Source organism: Engystomops pustulosus, chromosome 4 (assembly GCF_040894005.1).
Source record: "Engystomops pustulosus chromosome 4, aEngPut4.maternal, whole genome shotgun sequence".
NCBI classification, from domain to species: Eukaryota; Metazoa; Chordata; class Amphibia; order Anura; family Leptodactylidae; genus Engystomops; species Engystomops pustulosus.
Genome location: NC_092414.1, coordinates 53,795,222 through 53,818,375, shown reverse-complemented (window position 1 = coordinate 53,818,375; position 23,154 = coordinate 53,795,222). Strand labels below are relative to the sequence as shown.

Genomic DNA, 23,154 nt, shown 5'->3' with positions numbered 1-23,154 from the left:
ACTGACTGTTTGGGGCCCCTGACTGTTAAATTCTGTAGGCCCTGCACAGAGTGATAATCCAGCTCTGTGTGCACAGTGAGTTCCCTGAAGGGAGGAGGGTTTTCTGTGGTTTGGGGCCCCTTCTTCACCTCGTGGCCCCCTAAACACATTCACACTAAACCCCCCTTGATGACGGCCCTGGTAATGGCAATAGAACAGAGGGGAGAAGAGAACAGAGTCCACATTCATTTTTTTATTTTGCAGCCTTTCCTGTAAACTGTATGGCTAACTTCTTGGCGTTTAACAGTCTTTTAAACATATTATACTAAAAATGAAAAGAACGTGTTAAGCAGGACTTTTATTTGTCAACAACATCAAATGCCATTGCGGAGGTTAGGAGCTGCATTTCACTACACAAGTCAATCACAACTATGCGACCTTGTGCATGACTTATGCAGAGGGAACACTTTGTAATCATCCAGCGAGATCTCACACAGTGTGAGATAATATCAGCCATTTACAGATAGAACTGTTTGTCATAAAATGGAACATAGGTCACATAAAAGAGTTTGCGTAGATGTAAACAAACAACCACAACATTTTACTATTACACAAAAACAGCCCTTTTATCATCTGAGAATATGCCCAATGCATGTAATAAACATAAAATAAAAAGATGTGATATTGTAAATGCTTAATAAAGCATCCTTAGTCATTGTTCCATCAATAGATTACATTGCACATGGGAAATATACATGGAATGCGCCCTCCTTTATCTATGGAAACACTTTCAGTACAAGACGACCTGCAGAATCTTAGATTTGGCCTGTGATTGTGTAGAGTCTTCTCCAATCATAGAAGCTAGGAGCAGGCACAAATGTGTTGGAGATTTATTATTTTAGAATTGAAATATTCAGCCCTCTACTAGATAAGATCGATAGTTTCCTTTTCTCCTGTAGTTCAGGTTTAAAAGGCTATGAATTCCATGAAACTATCGCTGCAGAAGAGTAAAACTAAATAAAGTGATATATAATCATAACAACACTCACAACAACTGAAGAGATACAAGGCCATCAAAAAGTCCTTTGGGGATTTCTGTGATCTTATTTCCATACAGCACTCTGTAAAATAAAGCACAAGTGTTAGGCAATGTAGGTTTTTCTTTTTATGATTGTCCTTACATTCAGTATTAGAATTTCTATTGATTTTTTAGGAATGATGTTTCAGATCCGTGGTGTGACAAGCAACCTTTCATTTAACAAGCAATCTAAGCAAGCTCAATCTTAGTCAGGTTAAATGAAATCTTAGGATTCCTGCTCAGTCTGATGCCCTCCTTACACCTAAAACAAAGCAACTAATTCAGAGACTTGATACTGATTTAATTTATACATAATAAGGCAACAACAACTATCACTCTCCAGTCCCTGATATAACTACTGATGCTATATTTTGGATATTATAATATTAAAAGGCTTTCACTTTACACAGCTATTAATCATAGGTAAATAGTTAGTGGTTTGCAAGTAGGCTATCTATACATGAACGTGTTAAAATGCAGGCTGCAAACAATGGACCCGTGGTCCGTTGTGTATGCAGCCAGTGTGTCACGGGTGTGAGGTCCACTCACATGCCATCACGGATAGAAAAAGACTGAATAGAATAGGACATGCTCTTTAATTTGTGGTTTGGGCAGTCGGCTCATACACAGGCACATGGGAACCCAAGCTGTGTGTATGAGCCCATTGAAATACTCTTGATCGTATGCTAGCTCTTGAAACAACAGCTAGTACCAGGCTAAACACAACTTTTGTATGCATGTAGCCTTCAGCTGCATTTACACGAACATATGTCTGGCCGGGCATATGTCCGGCGCCATGGAGAGGTGTCCCCCCTCCCCTCTCCATTATAATGCATTGTGTACGGGCCGTAAGATGGGGAACGATAGGATTTGAAGCATTTATCTTCAAACATAGATCTTTTCTAATTTACTTACTTGAAGCCAAGTCACAGATCCAATGAACCTGCAGACCAATCACTGTTTTTACAATACTTCAAGCTTTTAATTCCCTGAACACTTTTAGTATACTACTACACAGCGCTGAGGCTGCTGAAATCATAGGATTTCATACCAAGTTCTCTACATTTTAGTAATGTTTACTAATATTTTAGTATTTTTTTTTATCTATGAATACATATGAGTTTGGTGCAATTATGAAAACGGATAAATCCTTATGTCTATAAAGATATACATGATAAACCCCATTTTGGGGTTCAGCTATAAATTACAAATATCAAGAGCCACTTTATAAAATACATTCGAGAAAATCCAGTTTAATAATTTGTGTAATAATTAGTACAATTAGTAACAAACACAGATAATACCATTATAATAATGAATGAATAGCTTTTTGAGAACTTCCAGAAATCCGTCTGCCATGTAGCTACAAGAAGAGTCACACTTTAATAACTTTCTCTTAAGTTACTGTCAGGAACAGTGAATACTTTAGAAAACCACAATCACTGGCCGGCCTGGATGCATTCAGCTTTCATTCTTGTTCTGTCTATTATTGGAGCTGACCCAAGTTCACATATTTTGGATTGTCACCTCACATAAAATTACTTCCAGTAAGCTAGAAGCAGCTTCTCAAAACCCTTTGCATAATGTGAGTAGAGTAACTGAAGAGCGCAATGCTCTTGTGTGCTTGACATTGTGTTCAGTAAAACTGATTTTGATCTTTCTTTTCGATCCCGTCCCAGATATTAAAGCCAGATGTTCTTCAAACCAAAGGAGAAAATAAATCTGGTATATCATTCATCAGCTTATAAAACATATCTATTCCCAGAGAGAACAACCCTGAACTGAAAATTTGTCTTAACCTATTTTCAATTTGTCGCTGAATCTATCAAGTCACTGAAGACAAACCTAAAGAATAATTAAGGACAGAGGAAAGAAATGAGAAATCGTAAAGTCATCCTTAAATGACTCCTCCCAAAAAAATTTTTAGGGTATGGTAGTAGCATGACAATTAAACTGTCTAATGCTAACTCCTCAGGACTTCAGGACGAAAAACCGAACCTGACATTAGCTAGAAATGTTTTTCCAAGTGTTTATGGTGCAAATAAAACATTAGAGGAGGAAATTTACCAAGCTCTGCACTGCAATCTTTTGCCTTTTAATGCCAAATGTTCTTTTTTTTTTAAAGTGGTGGTTAGTCTACTTAGCTAAAATACATACAAATTGTCAGACAATGTTTTTATTTTTTACCAAATTGACCAAACTGTGGGTGGTGTAAGTGTAATAAGATTTTCAGAGATAAATTTTAGACTTGAAGAGTTATTTCTTCAACAAGGAGGCATGTCCCAGACACCAAAAGATAGGACTCTTTCACATAAGTGTATTTCGAGCACCCTATTGCAATGCGCAGGTCTTGCATTGTGCACTGAGCCCCTATATTCAGTGGGTGCAATTTATCAGTAGATCAGTATGGCTGTTGTCAAGCTCAACAATTTTAAAGTGATAAATCTGGTCTAGTCCTACTCTGTCCTGGTCCAATGTGTGAAAAATTGATAATTCTCTCCCATTGCATTTTTACTGAACTATTGCTTTAGAAAACATACTACACATCCATGTTTTTTTAATTGTGATGCAATGCAGTAAAAAAGTGATCAAAATCATGTGTGAACAAAATTTGACAAAAAACTGAAGGAAAATCATCATTTTTTTTATTGACCAAACTCTGATGAAGCTAATGATTTTATCAATGATTTTATCCCATCTCCAATGGGCCATAGGATAGTTAGGGCCTGCAGGAGATAGGAGGGTCAACTGTTGTTGAAGGGAGGAGGGCAGTAAACATCATTTGAGGGCAATTTGCATCATTTGAATTGTTATAAAAGCCTTTTTTTTGGCAAAAACAAAAATCATAAGGAGGCAAAATAAGAGTGGATCCTGCCAGAGGGGGCACACACCAGCATGTAAGTGTGTTTGGTTTACAATCCTTGATCCTGGTGGTAGATTTCCTTTAAATCTGTGAAAAGAATTTTGACCTTGCAAAAGGGGATTTTTTGGATGGCTTACTTCACTGATGAAAAATACAGTACAACATGCAGAGAAATGTACCGCATCCCCCGGTGTCAGATTGTCTGATGACTTGGAATTATAATCAAGATGTGACATTAAGTGTCTCAAATGAGGATGTTAAATTGCTCCAAATACCAGAGAGCAGAGATGAGAAAAACAGAGGACAGAGCTCCAGTTGATGTACTGGCTCCAGAGAAGTCTTTAATCACCAAACAATTTCTAGGTTACTCATGTAGAAAGGACTTTAATAGGGTTATGCAGAGTTCTATTTTCAGTCTGCAGTCTACATGAGCAATTGCTAATTTCAGGGAGATTAGTTTGTCTTTAGTGACTTGACAGTTGTCTACGTAAATGTGGGCTCACGCAGGAGGCAATTTAACATCTTTATAGTTATTTCCTTCCATTATCTTAATAATGTATCACAGACACACCTGAGAAGAGTTTTAACGTGTCCTCTTTTTGCATAGACTTATTTTCTTTTATAATACTTTATCTGTTTTAGTAGGATAACTACTCAACATACAATGACTGGACAGTTAATCAAATTAAAACGTATTAGCCACAAGATTGGGGATAAGTAGCTAATGGTGTCTGATTACTTTGAACCTCCAGTGATTGCCAGAAAGGGGCACCATAAGTAGCCTGAAAATGCCCCAAAACAGTGGCGCTCAAGTGCATAAGATCATCTTGTGCTCCATTTATTTCTATAGAACTTCCCAGACAGCCATCCTGTAAGCTATCCTGTTCCACTTCTCTGGATCACTGTGGGTCCTGTGGATATGGAATACGGGGGAGATTTATCATTAGTCCTATGTAACTTCTTGACGTATAATTGTCGCTAATTTTTGCGCAAACATTTTTGTTTTTGTTGGAATTTTTTCTGCAAGAAAAAAACGCAACTCTAAAGTCACGCAATGGCGGAAAAAATACACCACAACTGAGAATTTTTAAAAGAACGCAAATTTAGTTGCGAAACTACACCACATAGAAGGTGGTTATGTGGGTCCATTGCTACTACAGGGGGAAGTTTTTGCTCAATTTTGAAGTTTTTGCTCAGTTTTATGTTTGAGGTATCTGAGAATTTCCTGTGCAAAAACATCGGAAAAAGGCAGAAATTGAGCAAATTGTAAACATACGTGCGACTGGTGCAGTCTATTTGCATAGAGCACACACATCAGAAGGCATTTAACACTGCACATACACCGGACTATAAATCAGACTGGTGGAAACCTAACAGTCTAACACATAGACAACAGCTCAAAATCCTGCCTAATGAAAAATCTCCCCCTAAGTGTCTATATGGCATCTGGTGGAAACCTGCCAGTCTAACACATAGACAACTGCTCAAAATCATGCCTAATGATAAATCTCACCCTAAGTGTCTATATGGCATATTTGCCATTTAAATTAGAGGGGATTTCCTTAATGTCTATGCCGACCACTTCTGCCAGCTTCTGCTTGTATACAGAGACCAACAGTAATGTGCATGAGCTTTCAGTGCATTCGAAAGAGCGTGGCTGTAAACATGCATCATTGTCGCTCTCTCTATACAAACAGAAGCGACAAGCAGAACTACGGGGGAATGAGAGTGGGGAGAGAGGTAAGTATACGTTTTTTTAAAGCCCCTCTCCACAGCCATATATAAAATAATTCAGATTCCTGGACAATCCCTTTATACTATCTACTCATGTGTATGCACACACACCAACGAACCCGCTCAACACTGGTGCACAATCCTCCAGGAACGCCTTTCTTTTCCCAGGTAACATAGACTTAAAACAAATGAGGTCGGAACTCACTTGTTCATGAATAATTGTTAAATCCTTTATTGGTCCATGGTAAGAGCAGCAGTTACAGACTTGTACACATGAATAAAATGGTGATGCTTATTAATGCTGTACGAGTGTATGATTCTATAACTGCTGTTCTTCCCATGGACCAATAAAGGATTCAAGATCATTCATGAACAAGTGAGTGCCGACCTCATTCACTTTAAGTTTATGTTACCCTTTAAACTATCAACTATTAATGGTGATCAGGCTCAGGAGTGGAACACCCCGCAATTACTGACCAGTTGAATGTAGCGGTGGTGATTCAGTATGGTTGAATTCATAAGCAGTATAAAGTGTAGCAGCTGCTACAGCACTGCTCTCACGAAAGACAGCCACTTCCAGTTTCTTCCTTAGTGAAAAATCAGCTTATTGGTTAACCTAACCTATGATGACCTATTATACCAAGCCTGGACACCCTCTTAAATTTTTAAGCAAAATCATTCAGTCTATATGTGTAGTAGGAGGCCACAGATTAGGGCAGCATTCTATAAAATCCATTAATAAAAGAATGAATGCCTTTAAATCTGGAAGCAATTTTAATTGTAAGCCATATCACACAATAATGTATCAGATAGTTTGTCTAGTGTAACACACTTTCTCCAAATACTTACAGTGACGTGAGAGATTTTAATCCACTAAAAGCATCTGGTGCAATCTCAGATATTTGGTTCTTGCTGAGGTCTCTAAAATGATTTGAAAAGTTAAATTAGTAAAACTAGACACAGAATAAAACATAGACAAAGCTTACATACAAGATGTGAAATGATGCAAATACTAAAGGTCTGTTTACAATGGATGGAAAACTGCTAATTTTACTTCCAAAAATCAAATACATTACATTTTTCTATAATGCAAATTGTTAAGTTCTAATTTTCACCATTCATGTTACGGATGGTTAGTGCATATATTGCAGTTTAAAAGGAAAGTAAAAAATGCAATGTAAAAAAAATTCAACAAAGCCCAATTGGATGTTCATATAAGTTTAGTAGAAATAGCAATCAGGTCCGCCGGAGTTCACCATCTTCCTCCCAATGCATGTAAGTGCATGGCTTGCAACACAATTTTTAAGTTAAATTCTGCGGTTTGTCCAAATCCGTAGGATCGTCCGACGACTCGCCCCCTGATTTGTGTCGCAAAAAATCTGATCGCGTACAACACAATACACTTTTAAGTGCAGCGCCAATCCGAAATCATCGGAATATCTGATGCTTGTGCGGTCTGCGGACAGTCTCTTCAAGTGGCTGATCCGCGCCGCATACATCAGGGGACTCCAGTCACCTCCATCCAGTGTCTGGCTGAGCTGGCATACAATTCTACGCCAGATCCTGCCTGACAGGATCACCCCCTTTACACCCCTCCATGCACTTGGAAAGATGACGGCATAAAAAGGGGGAAATAATCACTATTTTTCACCATTCGCAAGGAATAGCGATTATTTCAGGGCCTGTATGCCAGAAAACTGGTATATAAGCTCTGATAAATGTCCCCCAGTGGGTGTTAGATTATAATGGAGTATAAAGTCACAGGTAGCATCCATGATGCATGGAACATTTTAGCAGTTGAGATAACATATTTATGCCTTTATACAACACTCAGTATCAATATCATATCTCATATTCTCACAGTATATTAAACTTACATTCTCTTGAGCTTCTTGTACTGAGTAAAAGCTCCAGCTGGAATATTCTTGATGGAATTCTGCTCCAACCGTCTAACAACAAGACACAAGTCAAAGACAGAAAAATATTATTTGTAGTGTCTGCTTACCATCTCGGTCTGCGCGGACCACATATCTGCGTCATACATTTATTATGAGGCTTGGGAATGAAAGAGATGGTTACACTAAAATCACTTGATGCTTGTTTGTCCAACTTGTTGAACTGTTACTGTAAGATTGTTTGTCTTTGTGAAACAAACCTCTGGATATTGTTCTGTGATCTTTGGCAGAAACACACAAACATATTTATTTGTAGTCTCCATGAAATATTACGCACTACACAGTCCTTGGATTGTTCTTGTGTACAAAATATCAACACATACACAATTCAATAGGTTGAAACATTCATGGACCTTTTACCATGTGGATAACCGCTCACAGAGATGCCGATGTGGACAATGCGAGGAAGGGCGCGCTTGGGCCGTTGGAATTGGAATAAAATACTAATGACTAATGCGGTTTATATAAACTATTATTTAGCTCGGAATAGGATACCAAACCATATAATTATTGGCTGACCATTTCCCTTTATATCAATCAGGATTCTCGGGATTGAATGCAGAAACATTTAGCAGTATCATAGTATGATAGCAAATTAAGTTAAAAATAAACATATGAGGCAGTTGGTGCACCCAGGTCATGTCATGAGTCGGGGGCCAAGCTTTCTAGGGGGCCCATGGTCACCCAAACTACTCACAAATTTTATACTGAGAAGAACCTTCACCCTTTGAAGATCATCCATAGGAACTGAAAGCGGGGAGAAGGGACACATCCTCCTTTCCATAAGAAGCTTGATTCTATTACCATATGTAGGAAGTGATTCCAGGCTTGTCAGGGCTATAATATTCATACAGCCCAGGGCTCCTGGCAGTCTTCATATGCCTCTGGTCAAGAGCCTTAAAAAGTTTCTTTTACTCCCAGGGTCACCCTTGACAAATCTCCTGCCTATTCAATGGAGAGGGTAGTGGTCCAGGTAGCAATTACAGTGCTCCGAGTGGTGAGGACACATCTTGGGTGAACCAACTGCCTCATTAGCATATGCATTAGAATGTCAATGTCTCAAAAACAGAAAATATAAAGACATTTTTTAAAATCACAGCACATTTCTCTACAACATACTGCCAGCAGTTTATAATGCGTAGGATATGGTAGACTACCTTTGACTGCAGGATCAAGGGGGGCAGTGTAGAATAATTGTATTTTCATTCTAGAAATGCTGAAAGTTACTGTAAAACAACTATTAACTGCCTTTCAGGCTTTCATAGTTTCCTCTCTGAGCATTTGTTGTCAAGTTTACTTGTAACATTACTTAGTTGGCTCGATAAATGTGTGAAATACAGAATTTTCCATTTCATTAAGCATATACATTAAAATCAATAGCCATGCCATAAACATTAGTTATAATTGTCATTCATATTGTTACAAGCAAGCTCTATAACACACATCTACTCCTCTGTTTGAAGAAATACCAAAATCAATAACTGGATTACATACGGGGATACGTTTACAGGAGTGAAGGAATCATGCTGGTCCAAGTTTCTGCACAATTAAACATTATACAATAGCAGAACTCACACTGTTAGATCCCTCTGTAATAATGTTATGGGAAGTCGTATATTATTTTTTAAATACACTACAATGTACACAGTATAAATAAATGATATTGTACTTTTTCTATTTAGCAAAGTGAGATTTGCTAAGGGGTAAGAGTAGAGATTTGGGAATTGTCAATTAACAAATTATAAACATTCTAGAAATGGGAGGAAAAAAAAACATTTTAAAAAGGGGGCATGGTCTAATCTGTTTCATTCAATGCACAGCCTGCCTTCTATACTGAATAAAACAATGGCTTATTCATCTACTGATCAGGAGGAACAAGAAAAGTTCTTGATAACAGATCTCTGAAACGGTGTTTGAGGTTGGAAGCACTCAATGATTTTAATGATTTTTCAGACACCAATGTCTGGGATATGAAAGACTTCTACATCTTGAGGTGCTCATGTAGACAAGTTTTATTATTAGTAAAAACAACCCAAATGACTGCAGTATAGAGAAGAGAAGGAACACTCCTAGGTGTAATACCCTTGGTAGAATTTGCTAAGGTGTGTGATTTTCCTCTGACCCGATGGAGTTGTGCTGCTGTGCACAAGTTAAATGAGCTTTCATGGGGTGGTTATATTCCTGTGCGGCCATGTCCTGTCCCTGATCCTTTTCCATGGAAAATAGGGCATCAAGTCTAGGTGGTTTGTAGGAAATCATATTTACATAGAAACAACTCTGAATATTATTCCAGCGCCTTAGGTGAACATCCTACATACTGCCTAATGTATTAAGACTGGCGCTTTGTGTACCAATATGCCTGAATTACTAATTTCCAAACTCACCAGAATGTAAATCTACTCCAGCCCCTGGCTGGTGTAGACTTCAGCTATAAACTGGTGCAAGTTATAGAAAATTTGGCTGGCCAATGTGTCCATGGCCTGGTCCGCCTTATTCCGGGACCCATCTTTTAAAAAGTGGTGTCATTGGCATAAATAGTCAGAAAAGTTGCATGGCATATGTCCAAAATAGCTAATTTTTCCAGCTACAAGGAATGTTACATTGGCCCCTATGCTCACTGCTGGAGCCTTTCTTTTACTTTTGAATCCCCTTCCAAATTAGCAGAATTTTATTTATGTATTTTTTCATGTAGCCATATACTACGGCACAATAACAAATTTAAAAGAAACAAAAAGCTGCTGAATAAAAATATTTTCTGATTCTTATTTTTAGATTTATTTGTTGAGATGGCCATTTTTCGTAGGATTATGGCAGACTGAACATTATGGGATGAACTCTAGTGGGCAGCTAGCAAGATAAATTAAAGGGTAATGCCCACAGCAAGGCCATAAATTCTATCCAGCAGCTCCAAATGACATTATAAACCAGGAGTCCAAATGCTTAGAGGTTTATCAATGTCAGCACTTCCCATGGCAGATATTACTGGCAAAGAGTTATTGTGCCTCTGTAAATGTCTGTTCCCAAACCTTTATGTATGATAAGGATTTTTCTTTTATGCACTGGTTAATGAAGCATGTGTTAGTTCTTTGCAAATGCTATCAACGCCACATCATACTTGTAATCTGTAAATTAAAATGAACCATAATGCGTGTATAGTAAAATATATTTAGTATGATACTAAATGCACAATAAAAGAATAGTTCAGCACTTTCTCCATGAATGTCTTTCACTTGTTATATTATAATTGAAACTGACAAATATATAAATATCTCTCTGTACTTGATGTTTTTCTCTTGCTCTTCACTGTTGTTTGGTTGCAAGCTGGAACAACATTATTAAGTAATTATACAGTAAATGATTGCTCGTGATTAACCAACTGTGGGAGCAAGATCAATGTTTCTTCATTTATCCTTTATTTATAAGTCATGTTCTTTTTAGACATATATTATTATATTTATCGCGAATTTGCAGGTAGCTTTCTGGAGCCACTGGTCATGTGTCCTCTAGGAAGCACGACTCGGGACTTCCTGGGACCACTGATATGGTTGTGGTGATCACAGACCATGCAAATAGTAATGACTGCATGACCCCTTCCATCCACCACAAGCCAGCAGGATACAGGAAGTCACAGAAAGTCAAGTGTCCTGCTGCCAGCAGGTCATGGGACACGTGGATACCAATAAACTTTACCAAGGTATGTATGCTATGTGTGACCCTATTAAGGCCTCATACTTACCTTGGTAACCTTTTCTATCAGAGCCAAAATGCACATTCGTACTACCATCCAGGAACTCAAAAATGTTACCTTGTAATATTTCCCTGTTGACTCTTACTAGTTAATTTTTCTCACTGCTTGGCTGCGTTTTGGCCCTGTTTTATTTGTATATGAGATGATCTGTGATAAAAGCTTATCTACACAGCTAGAAGTCTGAGGTAGCCTGGGACACTTCTACTTTTTATCAGTTTTCAGACTTTTTTCTTTCCCTCCAACCTTAGCTTGGCTGCTACCATGTTTCCCCTAAAATAAGACATCCCCTGAAAGTAAGACCTAGTACAATTTTGCTTCAGCTTAGAAATATAAGGCCTCCCCTGAAAATAAGACCTAACAGCAGTCATTGCAGCAGCCTCCCCCACACCATACATTAATATTGGGAAATATTTTAAATGCTGCAGAAGGTTGTGACATGGGGAAGACTTCATGGGATAAATCACTGAGTGCTGTGCTACAAATGTGATACCAGCAGCGAGGAGGATGAGAAGGGTTATTTATGGAAAGTGCTTTTACTAAACACGAGAGATTGGGGCCAATGATGCTAATAGAAATGGAGTCACAAGAAATTCTGCAAACTCTCAGAGTTTGGAGAGTCCTAAGGAGGTTAGAGAAGTTTTTTTTTTCACCGATAAATGTAAATTATTGTTCATGGAAAAAAGACATCCCCTGAAAATAAGACCTAGCGCCTCTTGAGGAACAAAAATTAATATAAGACACTGTCTTATTTTCGGGGAAACAGGGTAGGTATAAACAGTGGTCTAGTACAGCGTCAGCACAACGTTACTACATGTAGAAGAATGCTTGTATAGTACAGATGACTGGGGAAAAACGATTATCATCTTGCATATGTATATGTGTAGTCACATGAGCCTTGAGTGTGTCTGGAGGGTTGCTTAAAGGGTAACTACCCAATCACCCCAGTAAATCACCCAAGTAAAAACTGTGATGTGTAGGACATTTTACTTGGCATAGTTTTCATGTTCTGAGATACTAGTAGCACTTGTGAAAAATAAAACTTATTTTAGACAAAAGCAGATCATCTCCCTAGCGCAACCAGGACATGGTCTCACCAACTCATCTATATCTTATCTATACTTTCTATATGAGTCACTGCATCTTCTAGCCCGTTATATATAACCAAGAAAAAAATGAGACTGCACTCCGAGGTAAAATGTGAAAAAAACGGATGGGAGCTTTATTAGCCCAAGTGCAACGTTTCAGACCCTGTTCAGGATCCTTTTTCAAGCCCGTCATATATAACACATATCTTTCCAAACTAGAACCAGCCACACCACTGTATCTAGATTAATATGTGCATGTATGCCTCTGTTGTTTGTACCACCACCAGAAAAAAAGGGATATTACTGTCTACATGTGATCAATCAGTATATGAGGGGAAACTGCAAACAGGGGGCTCCTATTCTAGCACCAACTGGTGAAGTCAATCAGTGTAGTGGGTGGTGGTTCAGGTCTAGACATGGAAAACCAATGCACCAGAAGCTATCACCACTCCTAAACTGCACACAAACATAGTTTGGGGAAGTTTGCGTGCTGCTGTTACAATGGCTGAAACACGTTCCCATGTATTTCTTTGAGCTCATACATATAACCATAGTTCCCACAGGCTGTATATATAAGCCGATTGCCCATGCCCTGTTTGCTCCTTGGGTAGTCTTATCCGTTATCAGAACCTTTCATGCATGAGACCTAAATCTTATTTTAAAAAAAATTAAACTATATTTCTCTGAGAAATGTCACAATGGATGAAAACTTGAAAATCTAGAAGACTCGTAAAGAGTCCTAAACAACCCTATTGTTACTTTTATTATGTTACTATTATTACTATTATTTTTATGCAGCCACACATGAAGTAAATTATCCAGCACAAAGGCACACTATCCCTTAACCTAAAAAGAAATGCATTGTACTCTGAGTGAGTACAGTGTTTAGCCATTTCCAGATATGGAATATTTGTCCCTAAGAATAATGCATGCGGTGCGGAGACCACTCTAGTATTTCTATATCTCCGCTCTCTTTTATTAGCGGGAATAGGTTAGCATCTGTTACCCTGTGCACTAGAGGAACAGTTTGGTAGCGTTTTTCTTACTTTAAACAATGTCTAATGCATAATGCTATGTCAAGCTTCTCCATATCGCAGATAAATCACAGGCAAGGAAAAAAGTGAAGCATCAGTACTGATAATTCTTGGCTGTCACATGAATAGAGTCTACAAATGAGATGGCCACGCTCTATTAACAATGCCTTTGTGCTCTGCTTGAGAGCTGTCATAAAATGTCCCTTCTGCATTTTTGGCTGTGTGCATACTTACTGGAAAGGTTACAATATGTAAACTGAAAACCTTCTTCTATCAATGAAGTGATTACAATAGTAAAGATAGAAGCGTCTAATAGTGATTTGTACCATACTTATCACAACAAATAACTACAATATAACAATAGTAACACAGGGTTTACACTGCATATATGCTATAAATCGTATGTAAGAGACCGAAAGATCAGTACGATCACGCAGTCAGGATAATAAGAGATGTGTTGTTTTCTAAACTAATGGAGTGGAGACGTTGGTTTTATATTAGCGCTGTGTTGTATGTGCGGTAATATGTGAGAAGCTGTAATTAAAGAGGTGCATTTGGCGGATGCGTGAAGCAGCTTTGCCAGAGCTAATGACATTACAATAAAATGATTACTTACATCTCAATAATGCCTTCTGGTAAATTGGCTGGGATTTCAATGAGTCCTTTCCCTCGACAGTCCACCACATTGTTGCTGCAGGCACAGGCAGATGGGCAGCTCACTGCATTGGCATTGCATGATGGAGGCTCATTTTGATTTCCTGTAAAATCACAAAATACTATAATATCGCCCTGAAACTGTTCTTATCATGCATTTCATCTAAGACTATGAAAATTCCTACAGACCCATCAGTTCTGGGTATTGAAGCTATTCCAATATTCGGGAGTGAAATAGCAGGCAAACTAGGGACACTTGCATGGAGAATCAAACTACAGCCCACCCCCCAAAAAAATTTAGAATTATGATGTTGGATTTATCCTCTGATTATCTTATGTGTGTGAGGCTGTCTTATGTAATAGGAAATTCAATCTCACTTAGAAAATGTGGTAAAAAGGATTTGACACCCCAAATCACATGTCTGATAAATACTAAGAGTCCTCATAATATAACATCTCATAAAGGATTGTTTATGGATTTTAGGCAGGTGTTGCAAAAATTATTCAAAGTAGGAAAGCTTTAAAAAGTAGAAATGTTACTGTTTTCTCCAGCCAAACTTCCAGCCAATGTCATGAAGAACTCTGTTTAGCATAGAGTCCAGGAATTGATATGGCCATCATAAGCCCTGATGTTGATCTCAACATCATCCAGGCTGTCTGGTATTACCCCTAAGGCCTAGTCTCCAGAATAATTGCAATTTTTGGAAAACTGCCGTAGAAACACTGAAAAACGCCTATATGATTTAAAAGCATTGCCCTTATGCCTGAATGGGTCATTTCCATTGCTGAAATGTTAAAAAAATCAGTTTACAAATGTATATGAAACTCACCTGGGGTGAGTCCAATCATAGTAATTGGGTCCAGCATATTAAATTTACTTCCTCTGCCCTGCATCTTAATTGACAGGTATCACTGCTAGGGCTCACTGCTGGGTATCACTGCTAGGACTCACTGCTGGGTATCACTGCTAGGACTCACTGCTGGGTATCACTGCTAGGACTCACTGCTGGGTATCACTGCTAGGACTCACAGCTAAGACTCACTGCTGGATCTTACTACTAGGACTCACTGCTGGGTGTCACTGCTAGGACTCACTGCCGGTTCTTACTGCTAGGGCTCACTGCTGGGTATCACTGCTAGTACCCACTGCTGGGTATCACTGCTAGGACTCACTGCTGGGTATCACTGCTAGGACTCACTGCTGGGTATCACTGCTAGGACTCACTGCTGGGTATCACTGCTAGGACTCACAGCTAAGACTCACTGCTGGATCTTACTACTAGGACTCACTGCTGGGTGTCACTGCTAGGACTCACTGCCGGTTCTTACTGCTAGGGCTCACTGCTGGGTATCACTGCTAGGACTCACTGTTGGGTCTTACTGCTAGGACTCACTGTTGGGTCGTACTGCTAGGAATCACTGCTGGGTCTTACTACTAGGACATGCTGCTGTATGGAACTAGTAATTAGGGACCGTCTGCCAATATTAAACTTCAGACAGATACAGCTCCATTTACTTATTATTAGAGGTAGAAAAAGCTGTGTCAAATGTTTTACACAGTGCCTTGCTGTAACATTGAGAGTTCTGTTACACCAGTGAGCACTTAATGTCATGTCACCAGGGTGATGGCATCTAACACCCTTTATCCAGTAATAATGACACCTATCTCACGTAGCGAGTAGATGTCCATTGAGGCATGCTGTGATTTCATGTGATCAGATACATATATGAGGTAGATTTTAATGTTACTGGGTAAAGGACCTTAGATGACACCATCCTGGTCACATGACATGAATGGTAAGGAGGTATATGGCATGGGGAGGGGTATATGGTAGGGGTTGGCCGAGCAGGGCATGCCCCCTCTCATGCCACGTAGGATAACCCAAAATTGCTTTTATGGGGGAAAAAGAGCACTACACTCCCTATAACACAGTTAGGAAGAAAAACCTTTGTCTTCAGAATTATTCTTGTAATTTATAAATTCCTTGTAAGATCATATATTACAACATAAATTATGTTTCAAGGTCCCACTTTAACGCAAAAAAAACCCACAGTAATAGCCCAAAGAAATCCATAAAAACAGATTGATCTGTCAGTCAAGCTTAACCGACAAACCGGTCATCAGAAAAATGAAAAGGATCGCGTTCAAGATGTCTCAGTCCTCTCTGAATACTAACTTTCTTTGTGCAGTCTATTTTTGCAATAAATGAAATGCAGTTGCGATCACATCTTCCTTGCAATTCCTAAGCTGTGAAGAATGGTAAGTAATTCGTAAAAATGTAAGACTTGAAGCACGTAGTTATGAGAAGTGCCAGGCAGCAGCAGAGATGGAAATGTTCTAGAATCTATTCTTATACAAGGAACACAAATATACAGTGCATACACACTGGCTTACAATCACAGGACCCTGCCTTTCCATTAGCCACCTTGTCTCACCTATGTCCCCACACTGCAGTTTCAGGAAGGTGTTTAGATGCATTTAACCTCAAATGTCAGAGTTTGATATGCAGATACATTTTCCAAAAGCAGAAGGGAAAAATGAATATTGCTAGTGGCGGGCTGTGTACATGAAGGGGCAAAGTCTCTTGACAAAAGAAAAGAGAATTACTGAGAGTCTGGTCCCTGCGTTTGAAAAATGTCAAGGATTCCTGGGAGAGCTGCTGTCTGTGTCTCTGAATTTCCATTAGCGCTAACAGATTGTAACCAATGGTCATCCCTCTTTTCATCTGTCAATATTATGTGGACTCGATGCAAACAAAGAAAAAAAAGCGAGAAGCCATTACATATCATTTCTTTTGCTTGGATTTCCAAACATAGTTTAAAGCGCTGAATTGGGTAAGAAGTGGGACTGGAGAAACACACATGAATAAATATGGTTTCTGAAATGTGCATTATCACTTGCTAAAGTTATGAAAAATATCAGGAGAGGTGCTAAATGTATTTCATGTACGGTCATACATATGCATTGGGTTTCACTGCTGCAGATTGGCGTGGATGGAATAGCAATCATGACGCTCACGGACCTGTTTTTTGGGTTGTACCACAATGAAACCAGATGGATAAGATGACAGGTAAAGAAATGTATGTTGCTATACACTACCTTTTATTATCATCATCAAATGAGCTTGTTAAACTAAAACTCAGATGACATCTGAAAAAGAACATCTCAGAAATAAAGAAAAATCTATCTGAATGAAATGGAACTTGACGCATGAGACATCTGCAGAAAATCTAGTAAAAGATAAAGCAAATATGCACTGACTTATGATTAGTATAAGGAAACTCAGCTAAAACTGCATTTGTCTAGCTTGTGCATTAAAGATTAAAGGGAATCCGTCACCCAAATTTACCTGCCCAGATTGCTATGTCATATAGGGTCATGCACACATATTTCCCATACTCCTGTTTTTCTGCTTGTTCCATACTTTTAAAGGGAACCTATCAGGAGAAAGTGACCCAATAAAATACTACCAGGATGTTGTCAAGCAGCTGAGCAGCTTCCAGATCATGTTTCTTTCATGTTTCTTTCATGGCCCAGTGTGGCGGCATCATCCAGAAAATCATCTTTGAAGTGAGATGTAAATTGGTTGTATAAAGTCATGGAGGTGGAGACTTGAACACTTACTTCAAGCTCTCCTTGCCTCAGAAAGACCCCTTAACTTTAATTGACGGTCCTGCACCCAGAGACATCACTGACCAGATCTTCAGAAATCCGGCGCAAGATCACAGGGGAGAAGACTTTAAGAGGCAGGGATAGATTGCCTCCAGTGATAAACTCTCCGCCTCCTTGACTTTATGCAACCAATTTACATTTCACAGTTGATTTTTTTTTTGGGTGATGGAACCAAGCTGGGTCGTGAAAGAAACACAATCCGGTAAGTGTAAAGCTTCTAGACATCATACAACATAATGGTTCCCTTTACAATATGCAAATGTTTTGGGAGGCTCTGACTCCACAGCAAAAAGAATTCTCCTGCTACACTCACTGAACCGAGGAGCAGTGGTGTAACGTAAAGCTGATGGGCCCCAGTGCAAATTGGTACCAGGCCCCTGCCTACAATGTATGGTTCATAGTACTAGTCTTCTCATATTTGAAAGCGACATCTTGGGCCCGGTAGAGACCTCACCCTTTCAAGTTACACCCCTGCCCAGGAGTTATGTAGTGGATGGAGGTAGGACTAGAGAAGGCGCTGGGTGGTGGCAGTACAGCAGGGGAGTTATTATTGTTACGGAGCCCTCCAGATGAATACACATATGCCTAAAGTGCAGTTGTAGCACAGAAGAAGCAATTGGAAAAGAAAAGAAAAGGTGTGAGTGCCCTTTGAAGCATTATTCCAGATTATCAAGTTTTGGAAACTCCACCTCCCCACCAATCAACAGGTAGAAGAGTTTTGAGGATTAATGTGTCTTCTTCAAAGTTTGCTACGCACAGCACAATGCAGTGTTTAGAGGCTATGCTTGGTATTGGATTGCAGTCCCACACTTGAATAGGACTAAATTACTAATAGCTTTACAAGAGCTGAGCCCACCTAGCACCCAACGGTTTCCTGGTTAATATAGATATTAATATGATGATTAAATGTCCCTGAGACTCCTAATAATCTAATATGATGTTACTATTGCAGTCTTCGTTTGCAAACAGAGACTGGAATTTGTGCTAAGGAGGTAAGTACTAGTCATTTAAGATCAGCCTTTGCTGATAGCAAATGGTTTGAAAGCAATAGATTTCTTCATACTGTATAATGATATTTTCATAAGGTTCTTACCAGCACAAACAAAATCCTTCTTCTGAACATCTGCTACATTGAAGCCTCTCAGATGTACGGGAGACATGCAGAATGTAAACTGGCCAATCGTTCTTCTCTGCCGCAACCAGTCTGACAACCAGGTGAGGTGACAGTCACAGTACAAGTAGTTGGAGTGAAGACGTCTGAAAAGCAATGAAGAACACAAATACATTTGAATAGAAATCCTAATACAATGAGTAATTTGATTTCATATACTTGAAATAGGTAGTATATTGCGTGTTACATTTCATGTAAATGTTTCCAACAGCAAATCATTTGTTGTACAGTTTTCGATACTTATCTATTGTTAAGTAATTTTGCCATTACGTATACTACAAACCATGTTCTGATGCTTGCAAAGAACATTTTACCAAGATAGAATAGCCAATAATCCCCAGTAGTCAAGAAGGGTAAATCGTATATTTATCAGGACCACATTGTCCCCCTTTAAACCTTTCTAGAATTCCCTCCTTTATGTAACATCTCTCCCATTTACCTATAAAAATAAATCCTCCAAGCCCATGAAAATGAGCTGAAAGACTGATATTTCACCTGAGATTAGTCAAATATAGAGGCTGCAGTAGGGAAGTTACTTCAGATGCCACTACCTTAAGTTCTCTAGTACAAAGAAACACGCGTTTTATGTCATATTAATGATAACTTGCCAGTTTGTTTGCGTTAGGCTTAAGGTTCTGTGATCTAGAGAACTGTCTAAAATAATAGGCAGGGACTGCATTTTAACTGCATCCTCCAACTAAGTCTTTATCTGCTTGTATCTATGTATCTGTAACTCATAGAACCATAAGCCTCATGCAATCTGAAATATGAGATTCTTATCTTTAATTTGACACCAAAAGCATTTCACTCCCCCTGCAGCCTCTTAACTTGACTCTTCTCAGGCAAAAATTACTCTTCTAGAAGGGACATTTCATACCCTACCTGGGGGGGGGGGGGTTAGTACTTTAATGGAGTGCCCCAGATATTACTTCTGCAAAGTTTTAATAAGATGGCATAAGAAAATGCTAGATCATATTTCCTGTCTAGATAAGCTTAGAACCCAGCACTGAATATCTATTATAACCCTAAATATTTCAATTTTACCATTCATTATTTTTGGTTATGTGGTAGCTTTCACCATGATCAAAAGTATTTTTACGCCTAAGTAAAATAATAGATCAATATAAAATAAAACAAAAGAAATTTGATGTTAGTGCATCTAACCATAGGCTGAATGCTACTGCTGCCTTGTTCACTTAAAGAATAGCCTATCACATGAAAACAGTCGTATTCCACAGATGCAAAGACAGCGGGACATTCTCTATTAACAAAATGGATGCCGCGCAGTGTTTCACATAAATAAAGCTGCTTCAACAATGAAAAAACACGAAAGCAGATCAATGCAAACTAATTCCTGCCAGTTCTAATCACGGAGACAAGATCGATAGTAGCTAACAACATAAAATGGATTGAGCAGCGACAGAGCTGTACTGCTAATTCACAGGAAATCGGCCTGCAGCTTGCTGCAAAAAGTTTCCTTTAACTACACGGCTTTTCAATGAGAAATTACTACATCATCGTGGTCTGTTATACAACTGAAAATTTAGAAATGAAACCCTATCTATAGGGCGATAGTTTGAATAATTCATCACAAATATGGTAGTGTCTGTGTTAGCTTTATGTAGGATAGGCTTCACAAATTAATTAAAGGGGTTTTGCACTTTTCTGCTTGTAAGGACCTATCCTTTGGTGGGGGTTCAAAAAATCGTCTAACACCTGAATTCCAGCAGAGGACCTAGCTGGAGCCGCTGCACTTTATCTGGGGGCTACATCTCATCATGAAAGGGAACTCAAGTGCAGTTCCCATGGGTGGCCACTAGACAAACAACCACGCTGGACTTGGGCTTTGTAATTCTGACCCAAGAAGCTGCTGGAATTAGCTAATCTGGTCCCGAAAGCTGAAACGCCACTTTTTGGTTGGACGGGTCATCAATATCACAATCCTAGAACACCCTTTAAGGTTTGCTAAAACTTTGAAATCAATATATTATTTTGCATATATGCATTATTTTATATACATTAAAGGAAAATGCTAATTAGTTAAAGTAAAGAAGAAAATTAATAATTTTCCATTGCTCTGTTGCACATTAATGTATTTTATAGCAATTGTGGAACAATGTGATTTTATTATTTACTAGGATATGTAAAAAGTTAAAATTTGTGATAATAAGTTACTTTTTTGAATAAATAAAGACTACAATGTGCCTAGCTGCTACCACTACAGTAGTTCCTCAGCGGGCTTTTGATTACTAGTGTTACGCACAGATTTCCCACTTAAATAAGATACAACTGAGTGATCTCACCCAGGAGAATCCCAGTCAGGAACAGACATTTTGGATGAAACATTGCTAGAAAATATCAAATGTAGCTGATTGATTCCACCCCTGTGTGTTCTTGGGTTACGCTACGCTTATAGTTTTGGAAAGGGACATGATGTCTGACCGCCAATCACTTTAATGGTGCATTTATATTGTCAAGGGTTTCTCATACAAGAAAAATATTTGGATTATTTAAGCTGTGTGGCTTGCTAGAGATTAAAGAACCATGGACTTGTGTGTCAGGTGTGTCACTCCCACAAGCTCTGAGGGAGCGAGAGACAGTGTAACATTCTGTGAAGCCAGATCATAAAGGGGCTAGGGTAGCCCATCGTGCTCATTAACATAATTTTAATCGTCCATTTTAGAAGGAAAGAGGCCATGGTCAACAAATATAAGAAGATTGCCACACAGTGTCTGGAACTATGAGTAAGTCCCCCTGGTTTATCATGCTTAATTTTGATGGTAGATGTAAAGGGAGTCTGGCAGTGCCAAAATAACTCCCTAAACCTAATAACAGTGCCCTGCGGGGATATTTAATAGGAGTGGAAACTTTCCTTTGTAATGCAGGAAGGCTGAAATAATCAACATCTTTATGGATATACAAATGAACGTGCTAGTACACTGGGGACCGGGCCTGATTTGCCAGCCTTGCCTACAGACAGTCGTGATGTATGCAGAGGAGAAAACTGGGCTGACCCTAGTGAACCTGCATGCTGATTTACATAACCATAAAAACATTACATTAATGTGTCCATCTTTAGACCAGTTAAATGCTAATAATGAAACTGCTTACTGAGGCATAATCTGTGAACACATCCCACCTATGGGTGGCTTTGAACTCGATGTGGCCTCCTAAATGTAAACACCAGAGCCGCTATGGTTCAAAAATGAATCATAAATAACCTATTGTGTCCACACAGGGTGAACAAATGTGTTCACCCTGTGTGGACACAATAGGTTATTTATCCATCTTTAGACCAGTGCAGAGTAGTACTACACAGTTCTATGCGGAGCCAGATTAATCATCCAGCATCATAAACAATTATTAATCCGACGCAGTATAAGGCTATATTCACACTACCATATGGGTATGGCAGCAAGCCATGCCTTATCTTTCCCTGTAGTACGGCCTGTATGCATTTTCCTCTCCATCGCACCTGGCCTTAGCTGTGCGAGCAAACGTTTGTCTAAATGCACCCTAAGGCTAAATTCACACTGCCGTGAGCCCGCCGCACCGTAGCACGGCGGGCACGCGGCAGCGCGGGGAGAGGAGGAGGAGGTGAGCGCAGCTCACCCCCGCCCCTCTCCATAGGAATTAATGGCGCACAGCGCCGTAATACGGGGAGAGATAGGACATGTCCTATCTTTCCCCGGGCTACGGAGCGGTACGGTGTCGCACGTGTGCTGCACCGTACCGCTCCCGTACAGGGCCGTGAGCCCATAGAAGTGTATGGGGGACGTACGTCGGCCGTATATACGTCCCCCATACTGTAGTGTGAATGTAGCCTAAGACTGACAAGTCGTACATTGCACCACATTGTACATTGCGTACATATTTCACATTATTTGTCTGTGGTCCTGTTTGAAGAGACCTAAGACCCTTTTTGTGTATTTACACTTGTGCCAATAGAAAAAACTGAGTTGTGCTGCATTTACAAATCTGAGATTGTACATAGCGACATAATGAATTCATGTGCATGGCTGTACACGCTACCACTGACTGCGCAGTACAGCCAAGGTTAACAGTCCTGCTAATACAGCCAAGCATGCAGAATTCTGATAGGTTTCATTAAAGTTCACACTCACAAAGCTCATATCATATTTTACAGGAAATTACATTTTTAAGATTTGGAGATAGCTGC

At 39.2% G+C, this 23,154-nt stretch overlaps 1 protein-coding gene across 1 annotated transcript in view; it reads right to left on the bottom strand.

Annotated features, from left to right (window-relative positions):
- Positions 1–23,154, bottom strand: part of SLIT3 (slit guidance ligand 3) — a 315,456-nt gene that overhangs the window by 75,109 nt on the left and 217,193 nt on the right. Inside the window, exons 8-12 of the mRNA XM_072145924.1 lie at positions 18,897–19,060; positions 14,093–14,234; positions 7,532–7,603; positions 6,504–6,575; positions 1,029–1,100 (exon numbers count right to left, since the gene is read on the bottom strand). Coding sequence (XP_072002025.1) covers positions 1,029–1,100; positions 6,504–6,575; positions 7,532–7,603; positions 14,093–14,234; positions 18,897–19,060 — 522 coding nt within the window. The remainder of the gene's footprint in view (positions 1–1,028; positions 1,101–6,503; positions 6,576–7,531; positions 7,604–14,092; positions 14,235–18,896; positions 19,061–23,154) is intronic.